This window comes from Notothenia rossii, assembly GCF_949606895.1.
Source record: "Notothenia rossii genome assembly, chromosome: 5".
NCBI lineage: Eukaryota > Metazoa > Chordata > Actinopteri > Perciformes > Nototheniidae > Notothenia > Notothenia rossii.
The window spans coordinates 1,977,325-1,995,869 of NC_136903.1; the positions used below are offsets into that span (position 1 = coordinate 1,977,325).

At 42.7% G+C, this 18,545-nt stretch overlaps 2 protein-coding genes across 2 annotated transcripts; one reads left to right on the forward strand and one right to left on the reverse strand.

Moving 5' to 3' along the window:
* The first annotated feature begins 2,821 nt into the window (after window positions 1-2,821).
* Window positions 2,822-8,951, forward strand: LOC307040819 (tubulin alpha-1C chain-like). The gene is made up of 4 exons (XM_079683950.1): window positions 2,822-2,976; window positions 6,943-7,171; window positions 7,270-7,418; window positions 7,914-8,951. The coding sequence occupies exons 1-4, from the start codon at window positions 2,974-2,976 to the stop codon at window positions 8,889-8,891; spliced, it is 1,359 nt and encodes a 452-aa protein (XP_079540076.1). The 5' UTR covers window positions 2,822-2,973; the 3' UTR covers window positions 8,892-8,951.
* A 2,960-nt stretch (window positions 8,952-11,911) lies between these two features.
* LOC307040820 (tubulin alpha-1C chain-like) lies at window positions 11,912-15,334 on the reverse strand. The gene is made up of 4 exons (XM_079683951.1): window positions 15,183-15,334; window positions 13,653-13,881; window positions 13,406-13,554; window positions 11,912-12,904 (listed from the first exon to the last, which is right to left on the reverse strand). The coding sequence occupies exons 1-4, from the start codon at window positions 15,183-15,185 to the stop codon at window positions 11,927-11,929; spliced, it is 1,359 nt and encodes a 452-aa protein (XP_079540077.1). The 5' UTR covers window positions 15,186-15,334; the 3' UTR covers window positions 11,912-11,926.
* Between the last annotated feature and the right edge of the window lie 3,211 nt (window positions 15,335-18,545).

Sequence of the window (18,545 nt, forward strand, 5' to 3'; positions counted from 1 at the left end):
CTCAGTGATGAGTCCATGTCAGGTCGTCAGTGATGAGTCCATGTCAGGTCCTCAGTGATGAGTCCATGTCAGGTCCTCAGTGAAGAGTCCATGTCAGGTCCTCAGTGATGAGTCCATGTCAGGTCCTCAGTGATGAGTCCATGTCAGGTCCTCAGTGATGAGTCCATGTCAGGTCCTCAATGATGAGTCCGTGTCAGGTCCTCAGAGATGAGTCCATGTCAGGTCCTCAGTGATGAGTCCATGTCAGGTTCTCAGAGATGAGTCCATGTCAGGTCCTCAGAGATGAGTCCATGTCAGGTCCTCAGTGATGTGAACCTGAAGCTGCTGACTCTCTTATTTATTATTATTATTTATTTACATTTTTAAAACGATCTTTGGTCGAGCCAAAGTGCTGTACATATAATAATGACCTTACAGTAAGGACACTATACAGTAAATACCACAGCACAGTTTGTACAGAATATCAGTATGACAATACGACACCCTCTGTCCTTAGATCCTCTGTCCTTAGACCCTCTGTCCTTAGATCCTCTGACCTTATACCCTCACATCGTACAAGGAAAGACTTCCGGAGAAAAACCCCACAGTTTAAAGGGGAACATGGAGAAACCTCAGGGAGAGCAACAGAGGAGGGATCCCTCTCCCAGGACGGACAGACGTGCAATAGATGCCGTGTGTAAATTGAAAAGATAATACATTTTACAGCGTAGGTAGACCGAATGTTTGGAAATGCATGTGTCTGTAATAAGAAGATGATCCACGAGGATGTCTACAATCCTGTGGGAGCCTTCAGGGAAGCAGCAGGACGAGACCCAGGCAGGACCGCAGAGACAGGTTCAGCCACGACCCGAAGTCCACTACTTAATCCAGAACTCAGGATAGAGGATCAGGGCACAGGACCACAGCAAGAGGATCAGCCTCGACTCCGGATCCCGGCGTAGATAGAGACACAAAAGAAAAAGAACATTTGGGGGAGGCTGGGTTAATCGGAACATGCAAATACACAGACAGGCACACGCAGGGAGCAAGGTCCCCGCTGGGGCCTTAGCTGGAATTGGTGAGAGATAAGGAGGTACGCTGTGACTACGGCATAACACTCCCCGGCCCTGGATAAGGCCTCCTCTGCAAACCTGTTTCCCTCCAAGAAAACCTCGTGAGGTCATGGAGGGAAAAGGTTTTGGATAAAGAAAAAATAGGAAGAGTAGCAATAACCTTAGTTTTAAACTATAAGTAAACACAGTAGGGATGTTAAGATTCACCGATTTGCATCGGTGCACCGGCATTAACGTTGAAGATGCGAGTGCACCGGTTGAAAGAGTGCACATCGGCTACAGTTTGGGTTGAACTCGCGATGCATCGATTGTAGCGTCTTTGCATCGGTAAAAAGCCGACTCATTCATATAATATCCTCTCATCCTGTCAGCACTCAGCAGAGACGATCTCTGATCTCTGCTTCGCTCTACGGAGAACGAGAGTCTCAGTTATCAACACACATGGAAGTCGAGGAGAAAGAGAAACACAGCGCACCGGAAAATACCTACAAATCAAACGTTTGGCAACACTTCGGATTTTACAAGAAAGACGGTCAACTTGAAAAATCGATCGCAAATTGTTAACGATGCCGAGCCGCTTTAAAGTACACAAGTAGTTTGAGGAACTTAGCGACGCACATAAAGAGGCGACATGGGGTCTGCGGCTGAAAAGAGAAACCTGAAAGTTAGACATGAGTTAAATCACTCAGTGAGGTGTTCTGTCAGAGAGAGGTGTTTAGCTTACAGCAGCCTGTGACGGCCAATCACAGTTTAGATGTCTTCCTTACTGTAAGCAGTTATGATGGAGCTGTTTGTGAAAGGTTATTTTCTTTATTGTTCATATAGAAACCACTGCTTTCTGCGAGTTAGCCTATGGATGAGTGTTAAGCACATCAGGCTGGCAGCTGTATGGGCATTGCTCTATGGTAGCTGTTATTTGCACATTGTTAATCCTGGGCAATGCATCCTTACATTGTTTAACTGTGAGGTGTTATAACATTGTACTCTGGAGAGCTTTTAAAGGTAAAAAAGAAACAGCCTGATGGGATGCAGTACTAGCAGAGAGAACCAAATATGTAAAGCACTTTTTTGTTAATGTATGATTTGCTGCATATAAGGAATAAAACAAAAATCCTCTCTCGTACCATATTGAAGTATCATTATTTTGCATTGTGTTGCATCGTATCGCCCCGAATCACATAATGTTGAATCAAATCGTATCGAACTGTATCGCAACAGGGGTGAATCGTATAGTATCGCATCGCCTGGTGTTTCAAATGTATCCTTAATGTATCGTATCGTGGCAACGTATCGAGATGCATGCATCGGCCTCAGTGATGGAGATGCACATCCCTAAAACACAGCAGTAGTCGGAGCTACTTACATAAACAATATGGTAGACAGTATTACATGGAGTCATACAATATACATGTCTATGTTATCTCAACAATATATTTATCGTAATTCAAATATGAACGTCAAAGTCGGAATATGCCAATCTTTTTTTCTCATTATCTTATTTGATAAACGTTCTTGTATAGTAATATGCATGTGTTGTATTATTCTACTACGTCTATTTATTAATGTTCAGCTAAAAACCACGTTTTCCCAGTACATCCATGGGACTGACGTTCTTAAGTGGGGTGATTCCGCTTTGAACAGGAATTTTGTTAGCCAGCCAATGTTCTTGTTTTCCATGTGCTCAATAAAGTTTCTTTAAAAAAAATCTAAAGAATTCAACCAATCAGAAGTGGACCCACTTGTCTTTTCATCCAATCAGATTTCGCAGCAATTGCGCCACGTAAGATATATAAACAGCCCCGCCTAGAAAAAAATACACCTGTTACTTCTTACCCTGGACACAGAAAGGCCCTGATGTGAGAGATAACTTTGCTTTTTCCTCTTCTTTATCGAAACCCTCTGTCTTCACATCTTCAGAGAAATGGTGAGTACTAGTGATGGCAAAATGAAGCTTTGAATGAAGCGTCGAACCACTTGGACAATTGTGTCGGAAATAGGTTTATTTCTCGAAGCTTCAGTTACAGCGACCTCTCCTGGCGAAGTGCAAGGCTGCAGTGGGTTTAACGCATCTTTGCCTTGAAAAATATTCGATACACACTAAGACTGAATATCATGTTCTATTTGCAATTAAAGATTGATAATAGTGTGTATTGGGTTATTGAGAAGAGACTAGAGAGTGAATGACATTTTTTTTTGGGCGGAGAGGGCCTTTTATCAGTTATTAAAGTATTAAAGTTGAAAAGCAATGATTAAAAGTTTAACTATTCCGAGCTTTGAACCAGCTGCGCGGAGGATATCGCCGCATCGTGGCCGCCGGCTCTATCCACTGGACTATCAATTCCTTAAACCATCTAAGTGTTTTTATATTACTTATTTTCTTTTTGTTCAGAACTTCTCCACATTTCGAAGTGTTTCACGAGCCAGAACGACCTATTTTTCTTCCTGGCTTGCTCTATAATGATCCAATGCAATGCCAACAACAACTCAACAGCAACAATGCAAACTACGACAACAACCCACACATTGCGCATTGTTTAGAGCGGTTATAAATTGTTGAAGCGCTCAAATTTGAAACCGTTTCAACCTGTCACCTGTCAGAATCGAGACGAGGCAGTGCATTGAATCACCTGATTGGACGGCGAACCAGTGAGTTGATTCATTCGGAAATGAAGCGGTTGCTGGTTCGGACGTCACATGTCACATGATTTGAAGCAAGCTTCGAAGCACTGCTTCTATGGAATAGGAAGTCCAGGGTTGAAGGGTTATGGCTAGAAAGGATCCGTCTAATGTAAATATGACGTCACGTTCTCGTTCTAAACTCTCGTTGTAATCGGAGCGGCTCGGTTGTAATCGGAGCGGCTCGGAAGCGCAGTCACTAGGCTGAATGTTTACGTTTGGGATTGGCGAGAAACTAAACTATATTAAGTATGTAAATACTTGTTAGCGGTCTTGCTGTTGAAAGAAGAATGACAACACTGTAGATCAGCAACACTATGGTTTATTTTGTATTCACAGGCAAGTCAACGTTGTTGCAGTAAAAGTCCCAAGATAGCTCCTGGTGCAATAAAATGTATGTTGCATGTTACTGCTGTAGATGTGTTTACCTCTTTTATATCCCGTTGGGTAGTTTAATCTGCAGCAATGCACCATATTCTATAATATCATCATATTATGCATTTTCCAGCTGATCCAAGAGGCTTTTTAAACACCTTACTTGGCTTAAGAGGGAGGGGAAGTTTCTCAACACATAAAGGAACACTTTATCCTTCAGTTTATCACAAACATTACATCAACACATTTGGAGATCCTAATTTGAATCCAGTCTGTAATTTGATATTAAGGTTTTAATAATGAAATGAGGTCATGAATCGAGTTCAAGGTTAAGATCATCTTTATTATCCTATGTACAAAAATGAACATACAACATTAATATAACAGTAACGAATAAAACAAAATAACATTATGCAACTCTGATCTTCTTGCTGATACTTTTCAAAGTTACTTTTACATTTGCTCTACTTCTCCTGCTACTGTTTGCTCTGCTTTCAACTTCTCTTTCAACTCTGCTCTTTACTCTGCTTTCCCTGTTTCCTCTGTTCTCCTCTCCTCATCTTCTCCTCAGACTATCCTCCTTCTGCTGTATCCTCTCCTCTCCTGTTCTCCTCTCCTCATACTCTCCTCCTTTTGCTGTCTCCTCTCCTCTGTTCTCCTCCTCAGACTCTCCTCCTTTTGCTGTTAGATATTTAGACTGTAATGACAGCTTATGATATACTTTTTATAACTACATAAATCACATGCAATGGATTCAAAAGGTTGTTTTACTTAGCACCTCTTTACAGCTCCAAGCTTCCAACATTCACCTGGCGGTGGTGCCTTGGATGAAAACAACTTTTGATATGATACAATACAACAACACTAGTTAACACCTATCCACAGCAATAAGCACAATGAGAAGACTAATGGTCTCTTTTATACCAGTTTCTATTGGAGTGAAATGAACTGTGCCATGTCACATAGGATTGGAATGGATGATCGGCTGTGTTTTGTGAATATAGAGGCGATGGCAAAAGTAAATATACTTTGTTCTTACCTAAAGCATCTATCCTCCTCTTCGTACCCCTGCCTGCTCCTCCCTCATTAGACTCTGGGGACTTAGCTTTTAACATTTTGTATACTTTTACACAAATTCGGATCTGAGAAGGACAACTTGATTATTTATTTGCCTTCATTTATTTGAAATGTCTGACAGTTTAAAAGCTAACATCAATTATAAACTAATCTCTTTTACCAAAACATTTGTCCTTCTTTGTTGATACAAATTTGGTCTTTGTTTCCTGCTCATGTATGCTCAAACTAGTGTTTAAATGTTCTAGACATTTAAACTGACGAACTTGTCTGTCATCCATTCTTCTCTTCTCGATCTTCCCGCGTCCCGCCCACCCCGACCCCGACCCTTTCCGATTACAACCGAGCCGCTCCGATTACAACGAGAGTTTAGAACGAGAACGTGACGTCATATTTACACTAGACGGATCCTTTCTAGCCATAACCAGGGTTGAAGCTCCGTTCGAAGCTTCAGTGTCAAACTGCCATCACTAGTGAGTACGATAGTACATGTTTTCTCCACTTAGAGGATGTGTATTTAACCAAATGCAGCGCTCTGAACGTGTGTCATCATGCCAAAACGTAACCAGCTTAACGTTTTTTAACCGCTTACTCTTTAAAGAAGACTCATCATTTTTATAGTGAAACAAAAATGTTGCGTAGCTGGTAAATCAAGCTTCGTCATTAATAAGTCGTTTTAACTGTGGTGTTGGTAAATTAAGTGTAACTCGACGACACAGTCAAGATGTTGAAGTGAGGCATTTACAATCGGCGCGAATTGTTGGAAATAAATATACTTCCTGTCATTAGTGGCCAGGTTTAATGGTTTCATATTTAAAACATGATATTAACACAGAAAAAACATTGTTTTCCGAATTTCAGTGAACCAGGGCGTTTTGCCAACTTACTGAAATGATTACTCGCTGCCGATATTTAAATAAAATGAACGGATTTGTGTCGACCTCGGTTTAGTGTCTTTAAACTCTTTACACTACATTTAGCTTTTATCCAAAGCGACTTACAATAAATGCATTCGAGCAAGAAGATACAAACTTGAAGAAAACAGAATCATATAAGTACATCAGGTTTCATAGAGCCAAACATTTCAAGTGCTCCTCAACTGGCTTTAGATAAGCCAGCCCTTTGTTAGTATATAAGTGCTTTGTTAGTAATTGTATTGCTCGAAGTGGAGTCGAAGATGTGTGAGCTTTCTGCTGTCCTGATTTCAATGCGGAGCTCATTCCACCATTTTGGAGCCAGGATAGCAAACCCACGTGTTTTCTCTAATGTCTTCACATTAGAGAGATGAGAGACATGGTTCTAATTTTTACTTTATTTAGGTCGAATTAGATAATAATTATTATGTGTGTTTACGTTCTGGCCTGCCACGCCACTAGTCTCCTAAAGGGGTGTGGCAGTGGCGCAATCCGTGTGACACAGTTGCAGAAAATGTAAATGCGTAGTCTCTTCTCTTAACACTGGCTCACATTCAGGTCCAATCTGCCAACAACTGCGTCATTGTTCTTTCGGTATTAGACGTACAAACAGTATTTAGCCTCTTTTAGTTTTTAACTGTCTTTCTGTTCAGATGACAAATGTGTGCGCCAGGTGACTTGAATCATGATATGATGTTTGGTTATTAAAATAGCCTTCTTCTCTAGAGCAGTCGTCCCACATGTGGTGAAATGCCACTAGAATGTATGTTACAGTGTTTTTGCTCAAGAATCAGCCAACTAGGCTTCCTTTTTATGAGAGTTTCTTAACAACCTTTTTGTTCCTTTTACAGCGCGAGTGCCTCTCAATCCACGTCGGTCAGGCTGGTGTGCAGATTGGCAATTCCTGCTGGGAGCTGTACTGCCTGGAACATGGGATCCAGCCGGACGGCAGGAAGCCTGGTGACCAGAACATCTCAGGAGGAGGAGGGGATGATTCCTTCAACACCTTCTTCATGGAGACTGGAACTGGAAAGCACGTCCCCAGAGCTGTGTTTGTTGACCTGGAGCCCACTGTCATCGGTAAATTCTCATGAGTTCTAAATGATCAAAGTATCATAAGTGCCTTTTCCCCCTCTGTCATTCAAAAGCTTCAATAATCTAATGCTCATTGCCCTTAGATGAGGTGCGCTCTGGGACTTACCGCCAGCTGTTCCACCCTGAGCAGATGATCACTGGCAAGGAGGATGCTGCCAACAACTACGCCCGAGGACACTACACCATCGGCAAGGAGCTCATCGACACGGTGATGGACAGAATCCGAAAGCTGGTCAGTACATTTAGAACAGAAGTCCATTTTTCTGAAGAGTATTAAATGAATCAGTTTATTGCCAAGTAGGTTTTCACATACTAGGAGTATGCAGTCATATTGTGGTGAAGGGCAAAAATAAGTTTTGCCAAAGCCAAGTGTCATAACTAATAATAAATATGTGAAGTATATGTTTTAAAATGTAGAGCTGTACAGTGTTTTAGACAAACACAAGACATAACAATCTGGTATCACTCTTTGAAAGTGAGCATATTTCCCCCATTCTGGCCCACATGCATCGGCTTCCTCCACCCTGCACGATTCAGTTTAAGATCCTCCTGATTGCATTCAAAGCCCTCCATGGTGTGGCCCCCTCTGATCTCTGATCTGTTTTCATCTATATGTTTACATGCTGTGCACTAACACACTTTGTTATCATCAGCTGTGAACCCATGGCACTGCTGTCTTTGTATTATATAAATACATTTATTATTATTTGATGATTTTCTCTTTCAGTCCGACCAGTGCACCGGTCTTCAGGGTTTCCTGGTCTTCCACAGCTTCGGAGGGGGCACCGGCTCTGGCTTCACCTCCCTGCTGATGGAGCGTCTGTCCGTCGACTACGGCAAGAAGTCCAAACTGGAGTTCTCCGTCTACCCGGCTCCCCAGGTGTCCACCGCTGTGGTGGAGCCCTACAACGCCATCCTGACCACCCACACCACCCTGGAGCACTCTGACTGTGCCTTCATGGTTGATAATGAGGCTATTTTTGATATCTGCTGTAGAAACCTCGATGTCGAGCGTCCCTCTTACAACAACCTGAACAGGTTGATGAGTCAGGTTGTGTCCTCCGTCACTGCCTCCCTTCGCTTTGATGGGGCCCTCAATGTTGATCTGACAGAGTTCCAGACCAACTTGGTGCCCTATCCCCGTATCCACTTCCCTCTGGCCACCTATGCCCCTGTTATCTCTGCAGAGAAAGCTTACCACGAGCAGCTCTCGGTGGCAGAAATCACTAACTCCTGCTTCGAGCCAGCCAATCAGTTTGTGAAATGCGACCCACGCCACGGTAAGTACATGGCCTGCTGCCTTTTGTATCGTGGTGATGTCGTTCCCAAAGACGTGAACGCTGCCATTACCACCATCAAAAGCAAGCGCTCCATCCAGTTTGTGGACTGGTGCCCCACTGGCTTCAAGGTGGGCATCAACTACCAGCCGCCCACTGTGGTTCCTGGTGGAGACCTGGCCAAGGTCCAGAGGGCTTTGTGCATGCTCAGCAACACCACTGCTATTGCAGAGGCCTGGGCTCGGCTGGACCACAAGTTTGATCTGATGTACGCTAAGCGTGCCTTTGTGCACTGGTATGTGGGTGAGGGGATGGAGGAGGGAGAGTTCTGTGAGGCCAGGGAGGACATGGCCGCTCTGGAGAAAGATTACGAGGAGGTTGGAGCTGATAGTCCGGGAGATGATGATGAGGATGGAGAGGAGTATTAGAAAGGCAGACATTCTGTTTTATTAACGTCAAGTAAATAAAGTTGTTTGACTGAACCTGAACCTACGCTTTCGACTCGTCAATAAATACACTGTTAAACATGACCTGTCTGCCTAGATGGGTTGTATGTATTCACTTGCTCAGTTCAATCAAAGGTTTTCACACAGATGCTATTACTCAATTCAGCCACTTGGAGGCAGTGGTGTTCAACATGTATCTTTTCTCTGAACAGACCAGGCATGGCAATCAAGTTAAATGCTGGATTAATCACTAAATTATTTCTCAACATCAGGGCCCAGGAGTTCAAAACTTTTAATCTCAATCAGATCCGATCAGAATTTGAAATCCCTTTTTTGGGGGGGATCCACGATCAGACAAGTCAGCCAAATGTTGTCCCTGGAGTTCAAACCAATTCAGGATAGGATCACCCTCATCCGGATTACGATCTTTCAAGATGACTAGATCCTGAATATCAGTGCTTTAATCCTACCGATCGCCATCTAGTGGACATGAAAAATAATACAAGGAAGACAAGAGACCACATTGCAGAGACATCTATGTCTAATTATATTTTTTTATTTGAAAGGTGATGACAGATGATGGACTTTTTTTTGTTGAAGATATTTTTACTTTAATCTAAATTACATTTTTGATTGACAATCTTTGCTGTTACACTTTTATGAGCATCAACATTTATGTCAACATTTGGTTGAAAACAAATAGGCCACCACAAACGTGAGCAAAAATGGGGGAAAATAAAATGTATTTCCCATGAAGGCTAAAAAGTGTGTATTATTTCAGTTAACAAACTTTGCCATCTTATTTCAATTGAAACGTATTTTAAAATAAATGGTACAGTACATTTTGCTCTGGAAATCCACCCCTCTGGTGGGATCAGGGTAATCCAGTTTTTTGGGATCAAACTGATCCCAATCCTGTGTTGTCGGTTTGAACTACCCGTTTTGAAGATTTGATCCAGATTAAAGCTTGGATTGGATTTCCTGATCGGATATCAGTCATCCTAATCCTGTTTTTTGGTTTTGAACTCCCCAAAATCCCGATCTGATCAGATAGGGATTAAAAGTTTTGGACTCCTGGGATGATTCAAGAGTACCATTTGCATATCTTACATTTACTTATTTAAGATTGGATTTGTGCTTTACGAGAGAAGAACAGAGTCCTAACCCCGGCCTGATCTAAAATAGGGTGTGGTATCACTCTGGCCCAATGGAGGGATTAGTGAGGCGTGGGGGTGGGGCTCTCATGCTGGCAGACAGGTAGTGTTTATAAATACTTAGTTCTGCTGTTCCCAGACTGGAAAATGAATGAAACTGAAAGCAATACATTAGGAACCATGTAAAGCCAACATTGAAAAAGGCTATAGTGTTGTAAGGACATTAGTGTTTTCACAGGTGTTGTACACTTTTATTGTCAGTTCAGGGATATTTAATGTCATTCAAACAAACAAAATGGATTCTACAACACACTGACCTAAATGAATACATTCCTTTTGCACTTTCAATTGCCTTTTAATGGATTTTGTACATTTATGATCAGTTAATCGGCAGAAACGCATGCCAATAAGAAATGTATTAAAGCTAACTTAATGTAAAATGTCACTTTGAGGCGTGACGCACGGCCGGACTTATCTCAGCCAATCACAGCTCTGCATTCATCCCCTGGATATTATGTTAGTAAGTGCTTTTATCGCGTCGCGATGTTTACAGAGAGAACAGCTGTGAGGTCCGTGCAGAAAGCAGAGCAGTGTGTAAAATATATATACCTCAGTATAACATTACTCTGTATTTGTATGCTGTAGATATCTACAGAGTGGATATTTTTCTAAGACCATATTGCTTCACATAAAATACACCACGGCTGTATCCTGAGTATGCTTTAGGTAGGCGTGTGTGGTCCAGTGTGTAGGTGTGTGGTTGTACAGCGATGCAGCGGACAGACGGGTCTCAGTTGGTTTGGTGTCCTATGCTTACTCTTAATACTTGTAAATACAACTTTTGGCCCGTAATTTCAATTCCCCATTTCAGCGACCAGAGAGGGAGGGGGGGGTGGGGGGGGATATATCCAGTCTCTGATTGTGTTACGTTATTATGCGAGTGCTCTCATACTTGTTTGATTTTGAAATTGTACATATTTATATGTGTGTGTGTGTGTCCGCATCTGTAGCCATTATTGTCTCATTATACCGCACTGTCAATGAATACAAATTCAATAGAGGTTTCTCAATACTCTAATTTCCCCTCCTCGACTCCTATCCTCGAGACTTAGTGCCGCCCACAGGAGATACGAGCGGAGGAGTCGAGCCGAGGAAAGAGGAGGGGAAGCAGCAGGCGGTTAGAGAAATTAGAATTCCTCTCTCCTCTGAGCGGTCATTTTAAAGAGACGTCCATTACAACCGATTACAACACACTCACTCCATAATCGTCCAGCAGCGACGCTTGGTCAGGGTCCCGTGACGTGCAGTTGTGACGCTCCTAGGCTCCTTCAGCTTCATAAAGGGACGCAAATAGCTTTCAGAAACCTCTATTGAATTTGTATTCATTGACAGTGCGGTATAGAGACAATAATGGCTACAGATGCGGACACACACACTTTCAGAATCAAACAAGTATGAGAGCACTCTCAATATATCAGATCAGGCCGGGGTTAGGACTCTGTTCTTCTCACGTAAAGCACAAATCCAATCTTAACTAAGTAAATGTAAGATATGCAAATGGTACTCTTGAATCATCTGATGTTGAGAAATAATTTAGTGATTAATCCAGCATTTAACTAGATTGCCATGCCTGGTCTGTTCAGAGAAAAGATACATGTTGAACACCACTGCCTCCAAGTGGCTGAATTGAGTAATAGCATCTGTGTGAAAACCTTTGATTGAACTGAGCAAGTGAATACATACAACCCCTCTAGGCAGACAGGTCATGTTTAACAGTGTATTTATTGACGAGTCGAAAGCGTAGGTTCAGGTTCAGTCAAACAACTTTATTTACTTGACGTTAATACAACGGAATGTCTGTTTCTAATACTCCTCTCCATCCTCATCATCATCTCCCGGACTATCAGCTCCAACCTCCTCGTAATCTTTCTCCAGAGCGGCCATGTCCTCTCTGGCCTCAGAGAACTCTCCCTCCTCCATCCCCTCACCCACATACCAGTGCACAAAGGCACGCTTAGCGTACATCAGATCAAACTTGTGGTCCAGCCGAGCCCAGGCCTCTGCAATAGCAGTGGTGTTGCTGAGCATGCACAAAGCCCTCTGGACCTTGGCCAGGTCTCCACCAGGAACCACAGTGGGCGGCTGGTAGTTGATGCCCACCTTGAAGCCAGTGGGGCACCAGTCCACAAACTGGATGGAGCGCTTGCTTTTGATGGTGGCAATGGCAGCGTTCACGTCTTTGGGAACGACATCACCACGATACAAAAGGCAGCAGGCCATGTATTTACCGTGGCGTGGGTCGCATTTCACAAACTGATTGGCTGGCTCGAAGCAGGAGTTAGTGATCTCTGCCACCGAGAGCTGCTCGTGGTAAGCTTTCTCTGCAGAGATAACAGGGGCATAGGTGGCCAGAGGGAAGTGGATACGGGGATAGGGCACCAAGTTGGTCTGGAACTCTGTCAGATCAACATTGAGGGCCCCATCAAAGCGAAGGGAGGCAGTGACGGAGGACACAACCTGACTCATCAACCTGTTCAGGTTGTTGTAAGAGGGACGCTCGACATCGAGGTTTCTACAGCAGATATCAAAAATAGCCTCATTATCAACCATGAAGGCACAGTCAGAGTGCTCCAGGGTGGTGTGGGTGGTCAGGATGGCGTTGTAGGGCTCCACCACAGCGGTGGACACCTGGGGAGCCGGGTAGACGGAGAACTCCAGTTTGGACTTCTTGCCGTAGTCGACTGACAGACGCTCCATCAGCAGGGAGGTGAAGCCAGAGCCGGTGCCCCCTCCGAAGCTGTGGAACACCAGGAAACCCTGAAGACCGGTGCACTGGTCAGACTGAAAGAGAAAGAGAAAATCATCAAATAATAATAAATGTATTTATATAATACAAAGACAGCAGTGCCATGGGTTCACAGCTGATGATAACAAAGTGTGTTAGTGCACAGCATGTAAACATATAGATGAAAACAGATCAGAGATCAGAGGGGGCCACACCATGGAGGGCTTTGAATGCGATCAGGAGGATCTTAAACTGAATCGTGCAGGGTGGAGGAAGCCGATGCATGTGGGCCAGAATGGGGGAAATATGCTCACTTTCAAAGAGTGATACCAGATTGTTATGTCTTGTGTTTGTCTAAAACACTGTACAGCTCTACATTTTAAAACATATACTTCACATATTTATTATTAGTTATGACACTTGGCTTTGGCAAAACTTATTTTTGCCCTTCACCACAATATGACTGCATACTCCTAGTATGTGAAAACCTACTTGGCAATAAACTGATTCATTTAATACTCTTCAGAAAAATGGACTTCTGTTCTAAATGTACTGACCAGCTTTCGGATTCTGTCCATCACCGTGTCGATGAGCTCCTTGCCGATGGTGTAGTGTCCTCGGGCGTAGTTGTTGGCAGCATCCTCCTTGCCAGTGATCATCTGCTCAGGGTGGAACAGCTGGCGGTAAGTCCCAGAGCGCACCTCATCTAAGGGCAATGAGCATTAGATTATTGAAGCTTTTGAATGACAGAGGGGGAAAAGGCACTTATGATACTTTGATCATTTAGAACTCATGAGAATTTACCGATGACAGTGGGCTCCAGGTCAACAAACACAGCTCTGGGGACGTGCTTTCCAGTTCCAGTCTCCATGAAGAAGGTGCTGAAGGAATCGTCCCCTCCTCCTCCTGAGATGTTCTGGTCACCAGGCTTCCTGCCGTCCGGCTGGATCCCATGTTCCAGGCAGTACAGCTCCCAGCAGGAATTGCCAATCTGCACACCAGCCTGACCGACATGGATTGAGAGGCACTCGCGCTGTAAAAGGAACCAAAAGGTTGTTAAGAAACTATCATAAAAAGGAAGCCTAGTTGGCTGATTCTTGAGCAAAAACACTGTAACATACATTCTAGTGGCATTTCACCACATGTGGGAGGACTGCTCTAGAGAAGAAGGCTATTTTAATAAGAACCAAACATCATATCATGATTTAAGTCACCTGGCGCACACATTTGTCATCTGAACAGAAAGACAGTTAAAAACAAAAAGAGGCTAAATACTGTTTATACGTCTAATACCGAAAGAACAATGACGCAGTTGTTGGCAGATTGGACGTGAATGTGGGCCAGTGTTAAGAGAGGAGACTACGCATTTACATTTTCTGCAACTGTGTCACACGGATTGCGCCACTGCCACACCCCTTTAGGAGACTAGTGGCGTGGCAGGCCAGAACGTAAACACACAATTATTATCTAATTCGACCTAAATAAAGTAAAAATTAGAACCATGTCTCTCATCTCTCTAATGTGAAGACATTAGAGAAAACACGTGGGTTTGCTATCCTGGCTTCAAAATGGTGGAATGAGCTCCGCATTGAAATCAGGACAGCAGAAAGCTCACACATCTTCGACTCCACTTCGAGCAATACAATTACTAACAAAGCACTTATATACTAACAAAGGGCTGGCTTATCTAAAGCCAGTTGAGGAGCACTTGAAATGTTTGGCTCTATGAAACCTGATGTACTCATATGATTCTGTTTTCTTCAAGTTTGTATCTTCTTGCTCGAATGCACTTATTGTAAGTCGCTTTGGATAAAAGCGTGAGCTAAATGCAATGTAGTGTAAAGAGTTTAAAGACACTAAACCGAGGTCGACACAAATCTGTTCATTTTATTTAAATATCGGCAGCGAGTAATCATTTCAGTAAGTTGGAAAAACGCCCTGGTTCACTGAAATTCGGAAAACAATGTTTTATCTGTGTTAATATCATGTTTTAAATATGAAACCATTAAACCTGGCCACTAATGACAGGAAGTATATTTATTTCCAACAATTCGCGCCGATTGTAAATGCGTCACTTCAACATCTTGACTGTGCCGTCGAGTTACACTTAATTTACCAACACCACAGTTAAAACGACTTATTAATGACGAAGCTTGATTTACCAGCTACGCAACATTTTTGTTTCACTATAAAAATGATGAGTCTTCTTTAAAGAGTAAGCGGTTAAAAAACGTTAAGCTGGTTACGTTTTCGCATGATGACACACGTTCAGAGCGCTGCATTTGGTTAAATACACATGCTCTAAGTGGAGAAAACATGTACTATCGTACTCACCATTTTTCTGAAGACAGAGGGTTTGGATAAAGAAGAGGAAAAAGCAAAGTTGTCTCACAGCAGGGCCTTTCTGTGTCCAGGGTAAGAAGTAACAGGTGTATTTTTTCTAGGCGGGGCTGTTTATATATCTTGCGGCGCAATTGCTGCGGAATCTGATTGGATGAAAGGACAAGTGGGTCCACTTCTGATTGGTTGAATGCAAATAAGATAATAAGAAAAACAGATTGGCATATTCCGACTTTTGACGTTCATATTTGAATTACGATAAATACATTGTTGAGACAGACATGTATATTGTATGAATCTATGTAATACTGTATACCATATTGTTTATGCGACTACTACTGTGTTCATTGGATAGCGCTGTAGCACATGATTGTGATGTCACTGACCGTTGGAAGTCACGCCCCTTTTCTCTCTCTGGCCCAATCCCAAACCACTCCCTCGACCCTACCCCTCCGTGTCGGAGTGAACTCCGTCAGTAGCCACACTCGCAGCTCAACGAGGCTCCCTCCTGTCAGGTGGAGGGAGTAAATACAGCAGCAAGCTTTGGGACGGCCTCCCCTCTCTCCGGCAGAAACAGGAAATGCCGAAACTGTATGTAACAACGGTTTCAAATCAGCATCTCTTAGACAAAAAGTTTAAATGAATAACTCAAATATAACTCCAAACATCTTTCATTGTGTTTCAAAGCTCTTTTAGTTTTAAACCTGATGTTTATAAGCTTCTTGGTTTTTGCAACGGTCTGTAAATATACACAACTTTATAATAAAATGCACACATTTACCTTTTTCTAGACTAAACACAGGTATGATCCAAAGTTAAAACATATGAGGTTATCATGAGGTTGTTAGCATCGCAGTTTATCAGTGGATGTTTGCTGGAACTACTTGTAAACAGCGTGTTTCCTGACGGACACACACAGCGTGACTCCGGTCAGGTAGAGACCGGTCTCAAGTCAGCACCGCTGTAGACTCGCTGTTTGAGGGCTTGATAGCCCACTCCCCCTCCACACCGCTCCACACTCGTTGCTTTGGAACAGCCCTCAATATGGCAGACCCTCCGCGTGAACGTGCAAACGGAGGGGTTGGGTGTAGGGGTTGGGTGTAGGGGTAGGGTGTGGTTTGGGAATGGGCCTCTGTCTCTTGACCTGTGTGCATCTAATAAATAACGCCGTGATGAATGGCTAAACTTGAACTGCTGAGAATAGTCACCTTTCTGCTGCAGAGAGACAAAAGGTATATGTCTAAATCAGCTAACATATATATATATATATATATATTAAGTCATTTTCAAACATGTCTTTGTCTGACATGAGTAATATTGTCATTCTTTATTGGTAAATATCATTCATTGTATCAACTGCAGGAAATAGTAAGACCTCCTTTTATATTTGTTAACTATCTGCAAGTTTCACCAGAACACTGCAATCCAACATTAAGCCAGTCTTTTTGTTTTCATCTTGCTGCTGCTCTGTCTCTTCAGACTCCAAAGCATGTCGAGTTACATTTCAGCTAATTGCATTTGAGACTGTGGTGTACTGTGAAACTTTCTCTTTCACTGGGATTGATATGCATTATTGTCAATGTGCTGCTTTGGTTTGGGAGTTGTAGAAACGGGGGCAATAGAAAGCTTATGAGTGTCACAGTACCTACTGTATGTTCCTGTTGGGTTTGAAATGAAAGCCGTGTATGTTTTGCAATAGAATGAGCAAACAAGAGAAAGGATAAATGTTCATTAAAAAAAACAATCACTGTATGATGTAAGTTCCTCAATTTACACCGATACACAACAGAAGGGGATGTTTTGGCCTGTGAACAATTTGATGCATGTTTTAGTGTAGTAAACCGTCCGTTCTGATTCACAATGCCTTATTTTCAGGGCGTTTCAGTAGAGCCAAATACGTCAACTTGTGTACGCATGAGGGCACCGTGTGTGTATGCGTCTGTATTTTTGTATCTTTTTGTGCACATCTTTTCAGCATTCAAAATATTCTGTTGTATGATTTTTTTTTTTCAGAGGCAGTTATGCAAAGCTAAATTAATTAATTTCCCAAACAGTCCAATTACCTCATGATTGTGAGATGGAGAACAACATATTGAATGGTTCTTAACTCCATGTACGGTGAGAATAGCACCTTCCAGATATGCTATTATCTTTGAGCCATTTAACACATTGCTTTTGAGAAGAACAAAGGTTTTAAGATTAATTTCCTTTGCAAATGAACAAACTGGTTGGGAGTTGTTCTAACGCATGAAGCATAGGCGGAGTTTGACATTTGCGCTTGGGGGGGGCAAACCTTTTTTACTGACGTCAGTACACAGTCCCAACTATTGCGTGGGGTGCTACGGGCAGTAGCAATAAAGCCAGCGCTCACCGCCGCACTGAGTATGACTTTTCCATGCCCGCCGTACACACACACACACATATGGAAGGGGCGGTCTCTCCCCCCAACAACAGTGCATTACATAACTGTAAAACTTATCTTAACTGTGCACATCTTATACTTATTTGATAACCACTATATCCCTTGGTTACTTGAACACGCTACAATAGTATTAACCAGTGTCCTACCTTATTAAAATGTTGAAATACGAAATATTTGTATTGGAACAGTTTTCGACGTAGTAATGCTGTAACATATTTCAGCCGGGGGGCAATGCTCCCCCTGACCCCCGCAAAATCCACCTATGCTCCACCGTTCCCGGAAATGCATCCTGTTACAGCAGGATCAGTTTGTGTGTTGTGGCCATGACCCGTATATTTTCGCAAGCCGTGTTCTCAACATTTAGCATTTTGCTTATTATTTAATTTAATTTGCTTACTTTAACATCATTTTCATGGTGGGGCTAAGCCATTTCTTGGTATGGCTGTAGCCTACCCCAGCTATACCCTGGCGCCGCCACTGCCTTCAACATGGCGCGCTAAAATCCATTTCCGGGTCACTGCCGGAGGACCGAGGAGTCGAGGAGGGGAAATTAGAGTATTGAGAAGCCTCTTATGTGTGCACGTGCCTGCTCAGATGTTTTACTTGAGTAAAAGTAGAAGTACTCAGATTGTAGGAATTTACTCCAGGTGGAACTAAAGTCTGATTTAAGACTTGATTATTCTTCACATCATTAATCCACATCTGTAAAGTAACAAAAGGTATTAAATAGGCCTAAATGTAGTGGAGTCAAAGTACAACATTGACTTAGTAATTGAGTAAATGTAACTTTGCACCTCTGGTAAGGGGTCGTTATTTGACCAAATTAAGGTACATATAAAGGGGTCTTCATAATGTAATGCCATTATTCCTTATTCATACACTAGGTGGCCGTATGTCCGTTTAAAGTTGGTTTCCGGTCTGCCAATAAACACAGC